This window comes from Ovis aries, chromosome X (assembly GCF_016772045.2).
Source record: "Ovis aries strain OAR_USU_Benz2616 breed Rambouillet chromosome X, ARS-UI_Ramb_v3.0, whole genome shotgun sequence".
Taxonomy (NCBI): domain Eukaryota; kingdom Metazoa; phylum Chordata; class Mammalia; order Artiodactyla; family Bovidae; genus Ovis; species Ovis aries.
The window spans coordinates 12,081,320-12,091,534 of NC_056080.1; the positions used below are offsets into that span (position 1 = coordinate 12,081,320).

The window sequence follows — 10,215 nt, forward strand, 5'->3', positions numbered from 1 at the left end:
ACCCCTCTGGAGTCACACCAAAGAGACCCTTTCCTTCCCCCAAAAGGCTCACACTTCCTTCCTTCTCTGTTTATCTTTAGAAAGAGAGGAGGCAATAGACAAGATCAAAAATATTCTTGCAAGATTCAGCTATGTGTGTCCATGTGTAATCACTTAAAACAGGTTACTTTATGTACACTTTATGTACAAGATGTCCCCGCCCCCCGCCGTCACTGATTCCTGTCATCCTGCTCATCCTTCAAGACTCAGATCAAGGAAAACCTCCTCCCCAGGAAATGCCCTTAAGAAATATCACTCCACCCTTTTTTCTCCCTGAGACAGAGGAAATTATTCAACAGGATCTTGTACTTCTATTATAACTATTTATCTGCATCTCTGAAATAACTGTGGTGATCTGAGGACAGCACTGGGTCTTGTTTATTTTTGCTTCAAGATTTAGCACAGTACCTGGCTCATCTGAACAGGACTCTGTGAACGCTTGTTGCATGAGCAGCTGTCTTATATTCCCTGAAAGCCTTCACGGTGAAGGCCATGTAACCGGAATTCAAACACTTAGAAATGGGCACATGCCTGTTGCATGGCACAGCAGTAGGTATTCATTAACCCAGTTACACAAGTGGAGAGTGGAAGCTCAAGACCATTGTTACCTTTTAATCCTCAGGGCAATAATGAATTACACTGAAACAAACTTTCACTCCAAAAATTTTGTACACTTCAAAAATCTGACAAGAAGGAAGTACTTTTCACCAGAGAGGAAAATATTTTATAACATCAAAAGAAAAGGCTAAAGGCAAAAAAAAAGTAATGAAACATTACTTTTAATGTTTAAAGAACATTGTTCTTCAAATTGTTTTTGTGTCTGTATATGCCTATAGCAATGAATTTACTTCAAAAGTAGCTTCAAGCTCTGAAATTCTGTTATTCTGGGCAAATCTGTGCTCAATGTATTAATGTTATTAAAGAATAATAATTAATGTCATTTGCCCTAGTTAATTTGTTCTACTTTATCAGTTTGTCATATATTAATATAATTTTATATGCCTTGAAGTCTATACTCTGATAATGCAGACAGGCCTTAATAAAATCGATTTTATATGATAAAACCCTTATCCTTTTAACAAATACTTGTGGAGTACCTATGTCAATTATTTGAATGAACATTGGGATAAAACAATGAGTAAAGCAATCTTTGTTCTAGAAAAATTTGACATTTGAACAGAAAAGACATAAACACTAACAAGTCAGCTAATGGGAACCAGAAAAATCATGTTAAAATGTTAAATGGATAATATTGGCTTAAAGATATAGTAGGAGCCCTCTTACCAATGTTCACCTAGTGGATCCTCTATTCTTTTTGTAAATAATACTGGGCATTGCCCACAGAACTTGGTTTCTAGGCTATTCTCCAAGACATCTATGTATATACTGCTTCTCCCACCAGTTGAATTGTGTACCTCAGAAGTCTGTTATATTCTCAAGTCTGTTTATGCCAGCTGTACTTGTTACTAGAATTATGACATTTAATTAGGTGTTACACAAGCTAATAAAATGAGTTCCAAAAATAGTTTTTATTTCTTTGAAAACCAAGTTGATTGGCTTTGGAAAGTCTTAAGAGATGAGTCACTTCGAAAAACAGTTGCCAGAGTAAGTAGGGGCTAGAAAATTTTAAAGGTTTAAGAGGAGTGGGATTGTTGATTTACAAGGAATCTGCACACAGATTGGTTCTCACTCTACTTTAAAAGGATCAAACTGGAAATCAAAAGCCACTGAATTCTGGCTGTGATTTATATACATGGACGTCTTCAAGAATTTCAATCAGGGTTCACACTCAAAGACCTTGACTTTACAACAAAATACTGGTGAATTCATGTTTAAAGTTAAACAAAATGTGTAAGATGGTTACTGACAGTGATTCACCCCTTTGGCATTTTCAATAAACCATCAACTACTTGACCCCGGATGCAGCCAATAAGGATGTCCTCTAAGAACCCCTTGGAAGGGTCAAGTGGTTTGGGCTAGAGGTTCTGCTACAGCAAAAAGATACTCAATAATTAATTACTTCCTGTTTGTCACAAACAGCACTCTGTGCTATTGGACTAGAGTTTTATGCAAAATTTCCCCAAGACTTGAAGGGCACTCTCTCCCAGACCGGAGGGTGGGCTGTTCCTAGGTCTTTAGACTCAGACAGAGGGAGGCGAACCATCCTGGGACTATTTCCTGCCCAGCTGATCTTCAGGTTAGCATTCTTCATCTCCAGCTGCATCTGAATTCCTGAGCAAACTGCCAGAAGCAAATGTTACATGTGTGGGTCCTTGGCATCCATGCTTCCTTCTGACTCTGGCCTCTGAAGGTGGCCTGGGCCCTGCATGTAGAATCAAGAGAGGCTCTCTGACAAGGCCAGCTCTAAAGACAAGAGGGCAGGAGAAGCTAAAGCTGGAAGCCCTCAAGTGGGTGAACACTATGGCTTCCTACTAGTGTCTTCGGGGATGGCTGGGTGTCCTGTTGGTGGGCACATCAAGATCCCAGCATTCAATGCAACGACCAATGATGCCTGTGATGCCGGCTTCAAGAAAACACGTGGTGTTTAAACAATTAGGAAGCTGTTCTGTCACGTTTGTCAAGCCTAACGTGACCCTCTTATTTCTTTTTTCTAACTTACATCCTTTGAGAGGGCAGTTTTGGGGAGAATGGATACATGTATGTGTATACCTGAGCCCCTTTGCTGTCCACCTGAAACAATCACAATATTGTTAATTGGCTATGAAAGTGAAAGTGAAGTCACTCAGGCGTGTCAGACTCTTTGAGACCCTGTGGACTGTAGGCCACCAGGCTCCCCTGTCCATGGGATTTCCCAGGCAAGAATACTGGAGTGTGTTGCCATTTCCTTCTCCAGGGGATCTTCCTGACCCAGGGATCAAACCCAGGTCTCCCGCATTGCAGGCAGATGCTTTAACCTCTGAGCCACCAGGGAAGCCCTAATTGGCTATACTCCAACATAAAACAAGAAGTTTTAAAAACAGAAAAACAAGAAAGTATATCCTTTTAGATCTGTAAGGGCCCGAAGAAATGATTTTATCAAATCCTTTCACTGTATAGTAAACTGAACTTAAGAAATGAAAATGATTTACCCAAGCTCACATGGCAAGTTCGTGGAATTCCTGAGGCAGGCATCCCGGCCTCAGACTTGCTCTGCTTTCTCTATTTGCTGGCCTTGGGGACTACCAGCTCCAGTACCACCAAGAGCTTGCTAGAAATGCAGAAACTCAGACCCCACCCAGACCCAGAGAATCATAATCAGCATTTTGAACAAGATCACCAGATGACCTGCGTGCACATTAAAGATCAGCTCTCAACTCGTGTTTTTAATGCTGTTTAGTGAAATGATTGACTGTTTAAATTCATAATCCTCATAAAAACTTATCACAAAAAACAGATCTAAACAACTACTTCATTGTTTTGCTATATCTGATCATTTCACATATAATTTTCATTTAAAATTACAAGCAACTAATGAAACAAAACTGGCACTTCTCGGATGTGTGCATGATAAGTCACTTCAGTTGTGTCTGACTCTTTGCAACCCCATGGACTGTAACCCACCAGTCTCCTCAGTCCATGGGATCCTCCAGGCAAGAATACTGGAGTGAGTTGCCATTTTCTCCCCCCAGGGATCTTCCCAACACAGGGATAGAACCCACGTCTCCTGCATTGCAGGCAGATTCTGTATCACTAGCACCACCTGGGAAGCCCTCTCTCTGGATACATGATCCATATTCACTCTGGGTGGATAGTCCACAAAAGCCTTGTAAGAGATTATTGCAGGGAATCCATTTAGTTGCCATGTCTTAGCGTCTATAAAGAAAGTAACAGGTTCGAAATTCTATTAGGCAACCTGAGTTGCTATCAGAGAAAACCAGAGTTACACTGAATGAGAGAATGAGATGAGAGTAAAAGAAAGAGAGAGAGTATACACATGCACAATGGCCAAATGTGGAACTCTTCAGCCAGTGAAATAATTCCAGTTGCCTCATTTAGGTGGTGTACTACATACAAACAGTACATCATGACATCTTCCCATTGTGCAAAAGAATCCAAGGTACTGAACAGTCAAACACACGTCAAACATCAATGGGCTCAATGCATTTACATGAAATGTTCAGAATAGGCAAATCTAGAGAGACAGAAAGTAGATCAGTGTTTGCTAGGAGCCTGGGGAGGTATTTTTAATGGGTACAGGGTTTCTTTTTGGGGTGATGACAATGTTAGCTAGTGGTGGTGTTTGTACAACTTTGAATATACTAAAACTCACTGATTTTGTGCACTTAAATGTGTGCATTACATGGTATGTGAATTCTATCAACAAAGCCATTAAAAAAGTCAATTGGCTCAACAATTTTTGAAAAGCATGCTTTCTTTTAAGATGCATTGAAAGATAAAGCTGTACGCACATTGCTCATTATTTTGTCAATGTAAAGATTCTGAATACCTTAAAATTTGAGTCCAGAGGAACTTTTATTTCCACAAACCTCACCCAGTTTACCAGTAAATGAACTGATACCACATTAAGGAAATGACTTATATAAGAATCAAAGTTCCAGCCAATGGACAAGTGGTCAGAGTTTTACCAGCATTAAATCACTTCAATTAAAACATTCATTGGGGTACGTTCAGTAATTAAATACATCTGGAAAAATAAAACCAGTTCACGGCCTTGTGGTGTATTTACTAAGAATTTACCAAAGGAAATCAGTATGTTTCCTTTCAGGCCTGAGGGGAACTTTTTTTTTTTTTTCTTTTTTAATGTAAAAGCTAAAAACTAAAACCAAGGAAACTGCCAGAACCAGTGAGGTATGCACAAATTAACATAAATTGGCAATTGAAGTGTAGAAGCAACAATTGTCCAAGACACAAAGTACTTCCTTGAGAACAGGCCTCTGGTTTGGGCATTTGCTTCATGAGAATCTCGGGGAACTTCCACACCTACCTAAAAATAAAGCCCGCCCCCAATTAGGCCCTGGGCATTGTGAAAGCCATTCCCAAGAAGGTCCCCAAGTGGTAATTCGATGCTCAATTTCTAACAGGAACAAATCCGAATGCCTAGGATCAAAAAAAAAAAGAAAAAGAAAAAGAAAAAACTTTATTTCAGGAAAATTAGTTAATGCCTTCCTCAAGCTGGCACTTTGTGCAACTTCAACGTCTTTGAGCCAAGCATCACTGAAATATTGACAGTCACAGGACATGATGAGCAGGAACCTTTGATGTTGGGAAACATTGAGGGCAGGAGGAGAAGGGGAGGACAGAAGATGAGATGGGTGGATAGCATCACCCACTCAGTGAACATGAGTTTGAGCCAACTCTGGCAGATGGTGAATTGGGATAGGGACGCCTGGTGTGCTGCAATCCATGGGGTCACAAAGAGCTGGACACGACTGAGCAACTGAACAACAAGTAGGAACGTGAGATACAGTTCATGCAATTCTGCCCTTTTGTAGAAGGATCTTATCCTAGCTCACCCCTAACTTTTTGGCAAGAAATTGTCCTGGTGGATTCACGGGCCTTATTTCCTTTCAGATTTTGATCACCTAGTAAATTTATAAACAAACCAAAAAAAGAAAAAGGAAAAAAAAAAAGATTTAATTCTAAAATTCTTTGAGCTTCCTTTTAAACGCAAAATCATGTGCCCTCCTTACAAACCCTCACCAAACGTTTGCTCGGTACAAAATTACCACCCATGCCACCAACAGCACAGGGACTGCCGGATGGGGCCGGGGGCCGGGGCTGGGGCCCGGTAGGGAATGCCCAAGCTCTCCCCAGGGGCCGCAATGGTTAAATTCACTGACTCCCTCATCGGAATGCGGATTCCGAGGGGCTCCTGTGACAGTCTTTGTGGCTTTTGCGGCTGGAGCCTGTCAGCCACGAGAGAAGGATAACAGAGCAGGCAGGGGAAACCCTTTCCCAGGCACATTTTTCGAGGGTGCAGCGGAACGAGGTTGATTTCCACCGCACTCTTTAACGAGTTTTCCGAGAGATACAGCGTCCCTGTGTAAAACATGTTGCAGGATTTCGGAGGTGTCAGGAGGTGACAGACACAACACACAACAGCCTCCTGCTCTCCACCCCGGGCCAGGTGCGAGATTTTGTAATCTCCAGAGCTTGGCTTTTTTTCACCCCGACTAGTCGATTCCCCAACTGCCTCGGACCCCGCGGGGCACATCGGCTCCACCTGCGCCCCAGGTTCGCCTTCTGATAGTGGAAATGGGGGACAAAGAGCCTCGCCCTCCGTCCCGTCCTGTCCCTCTTCCCTTCCACCTTCCTGGTTTCAAGGCTCACGGTTCCCAAACGAGCTCACGGAAGACCCCAGGCTTGGGGAACTGGGCGTTGATTTCAGGTGGGCTTAAGGCGAACAAGACTCCGGCAGGGTGGGACCGAATCAGACTCGCAGCCGGGAGCTCGGGCGACTGGAGAGCGTCCCGGGGAAAGGACCAGGAGCAACTGTCTCTCACCCCCTGAAAATTACAGCAGGAGCCCGCAGCCCAGGACGCTCCGTCCGCCCCCTCGGCTCCCCTCTGGGGGGTCCCGCCCGTCCCCTCCGGCGAGTCGCACGCCCGGGGCGGGGGCCGCAGCCGGAGTGGGGACGCCCCCGGGATGGGGCGGGGACGCGCACCTGGGCGTTCGGGACACCTGCGCCGCGCCCCTCCCACCTCCAGCCTCCCCAAAACTGGCCCGGGTCGGGGAGGTGCCCCCAGGAGGCCCCACCTGAGCGGGGCAGGGGGCGCGAGGCTGTGGCCGGGGCGAGGGGCCAGCGCGTCGGCTTACCCATGGCTGGAGACGGGCGGGAGGCGCGGGCTGCGGGCGCTCGGGCTCCCGGGGGACGGACACAGCCGGCGGCACAAGTTTGCAGGTCCGGCGGGCACGTGCGCGGGCGGGCGGGCGGCGTTGGGCTGCGGGGCTGGCGGCTGGTGATCACTCCAGGCCGGGGTGGGAGCGCGGCGCGGCTCCGCCTGCACTGGGGGCCGGCCGCGCCGAGAGGGGCCCCTGACGTCAGCGCCGGGGGCTTTGTGCGCCCGCAGCCGGGGCCCCAACCGGGCAGCGCGCGCGCCGGGGTGGCGGCGAAGCGCGCAGCTTCCTCTGGGACCCCCAGGGCGAGCTCCGAGGGGCGAGGAAACCGGAAAAGCCAGCGGGGGGAATGGGGACCGAGGGAAGCGGGCTTAGAGGATCTCGGAGGCGCAGATCTGCGTCCCAGAAGAGAACTCTTCCAGCCGGAGGGGCCTCTGCAGTCCTAGCCGTCACCCATTGTGCAGATAAAGAAACTGAGGCCCGAGAGGCTACTCGAGGCCCCAGTGTTTGGCGGCCTCGCCCCAGCCCAGAGTCCTGGAACCTTTGGCTCACGTGGGGGCGGCGGGAGCTAGTTCGTTCCGTGGGTCTCCACCCTGATTGCACATTAGAATCACCTGGCGAGCTTTTGAAACTCAATTTCTTCTGGGCCTCAGCGGGTGGGACCGAGGCCTCCATGCCTCAAAATCTCCCTAGCTGGTTCCAATGTGCGGCCAAGGTTGCCACACTGACTTACTTGTGGAAGACAAATGACTTAGAAGGGCACAGATGGCACTCTCCCATCTGAGTGGTGACCTATTTGGGGGTTTCCATAAGCCGCCCGATCCCTGGAAGCCCACCCTGGAAGGCTCCAGAAGGCTTTGCCCACCCTCCCCAGACACGGCCTTTCCCGGTACTCAGGCCTCCTGCTTGAGCTTGTAAGGGAATTAATGGTTTAACAGTGTCCAGATCTTAAATTCCTTCTGTCTCCTTAAGAGAAGAATTCTCCTGTCTCCAAAGGTATTAGCAAAGCTCTGAGATCCCTGCAGTTTTCCCCTGGCTAATGCTTTGTGAGACATTTCTGAGCCTAACCTTTCCCCCTGATAGTTTATGTTGTGTTTTTTCATTGTTTTGAAAATACATCGTGTTACTTGAACAGAGGGTTACATAAACAGTAACAGTAGATAGTCCACTTAAGGGACATTTAAGCCTGAAGAAAGAGGCTTTAGGACTGAGAAAGAGTAGAGGAAACAAACATTTCATCTATTGAATTTATTGGATTAGGAAAGATTTTATCAAGGCAAAGCTCTAGAAAGCCTAATAATATTTTGCCCAAAAGGACAGAGATTTGTGCTAGGCAAATCACGGGGGCTCATTTACACAGTCCCATGGGAACAGTCATGCCTAACCAATCTTCATGCAGTAATAAAATGGCAGGGAGCTCATAGGTTTAACTTTTTGTCCTGTTACAGGAAAGTAATCCATTTCAACCAGTCCTGAAAGCACGTGCATGCAGGAATCCAACTGCAGTTGACAATAACTGGGATCCCCTGCAAAGGGATAAAGGCAACAAGCAGTTGGTTTAAGTCCTGATTTAGGGAAGAGCATTTGATCTGGTTAATTCCTACATCTTGGGAGGCTCCTAGGAGACAAGGAACACAACAAAATGGGACTTGGGCACACAGTCTGAAATAGTATTTTGGCAAGATATGACCTCATTCAGCCACTCTGGAAGCAAGAACTCTAAGGCTGTATGCACTGAGATGAAAAGTAAACCCTTTGGTTCACTTTCTGTCATTCCCTAGAAGTCTTGGATTTTTTTTTTAACCAAAGAAAAGAAATAACAGCTGTCCAAATATTGGAGCCAGCCACAATGGGATGCTGTGATTAAAAACCAAGTTATAGCCATTGTGTACACAACGTCAAAGGAAAGCCACATTTTAATAGAAACTTTTGCTCACTCTGGAAATGTCATGGACTGATTTCAACAAGCAATTGTCCCTAAAACCCTTAAGAAAAACAAAACAGCAGTTGGGAAATTAGCAAGGCTACTACTGACAGGGTGTACAAGATAGCTAATATGCGCATTTGACTATTAGTCTAAGAAATGCTCTTTTAAAATAATAAACTATTTTTCTCATATAACTAAAACCTTTAAAAATAAAGCAAGACTGTGTTGCCAGTGGAAGAGTAAACTGGTAGATCCTTTCTGGAAAGATATTTGGCAGGATGTATCGAGAGACTTAAAACTATTCATAGCCTCTGGCCTAATAATCTGCTTCTGGGACTCTCTCTCCTAAGTAACTCATGACTGTTTCAGTCGAAATTAATGTTAAAAGATATTTAGCACAGAGCAAGATGTAATAGCACGTCAAACAATAAAAACAATAAAGGAAGCAACAACTGTTTGATAAAAGGGACGTGGTTGCATAAATTACTGTTGATCTAGCCCCGTGGTTCTCAGCTGTGGATGACTTTGTCCCCCAAGAGACATCTGGCAACACGTGCAGACAGTTTTAGTTGTCACAGCTGGAGAGAAGGTGCTACTGGCATCTAGTCGATGGAGGCCAGGGAGGCTGCTAACATCCTACAGTGCTCAGGACAGGCCTCACCACATGAAAGAAAGATCCAGCCCCAAATGTCAGAAAACAGTGATATATACACAATACTGTGTATAAAATAGATAACCAATAAGAACCTACTGTACAGCACGGGGAATGCTACTCAATAATCTGTAATGACCTCTATGGGAAAAGAATCTAAAAAAGAGTGGATGTATGTATAACTGAATCACTGTCCTATACACCTGAAACTAACACAGCATTGTAAATCAACTGTACTCCAATACAGATTTCCAAAAAATTAGTGCTGAGGTTGAGAAACCCTGCTCTATATGACTAGATAACACACAGCCATGTTTGCAAAGAATTTGATGGGAAAGTGCTCAGAGATTTTTTGTTGTTGTTGTTATTTTTAAAGCAGAATAAAAAGCTAAATGTACAATATAACTCTAGTCATACACATATATATGTACTGGGAAAAGCTGAGAGAAAATACACTATGGTAGACCAAACATCTCTCGGCTACCTGGCCACACAGCTGAACCACATTTCCCAGACTTCTTAGCAGTTAGGTGGGACTACATGTTGAGTTCTAGCCAATGAGGTCAGAAGTGACGTCCACCACTTCCAGGCATCCCGGACAGATTCTCCAGCACATCATGTGCTTCTCGGCGCTTTCCCCTCCTCTCAGCTGGAATGTGACATTGACACCCAGTATGCCTTATGAAACCACATGTTGAAGATGGAATTGCCCCTGCCAGCCTGGGTGACTGAATGACTCTGTGGAGCAGAGGCTCACTCCTACCCAACACACTGACAGCCTGGAACTGACTTTGATATA

The 10,215-nt window shown here is 45.2% G+C and overlaps 1 protein-coding gene across 4 annotated transcripts in view; it reads right to left on the bottom strand.

The window, feature by feature from the left end:
* The window catches only part of GPM6B (glycoprotein M6B), a 156,059-nt gene extending 149,079 nt beyond the window's left edge, over nt 1-6,980 (bottom strand). For all 4 annotated transcript variants that reach the window (XM_027963259.3, XM_060408237.1, XM_060408238.1 and 1 more), the window contains exon 1: nt 6,817-6,980. In XM_027963259.3, coding sequence (XP_027819060.1) covers nt 6,817-6,820 — 4 coding nt within the window. In that variant the 5' untranslated portion in view covers nt 6,821-6,980. The remainder of the gene's footprint in view (nt 1-6,816) is intronic.
* Nucleotides 6,981-10,215: the final 3,235 nt, after the last annotated feature.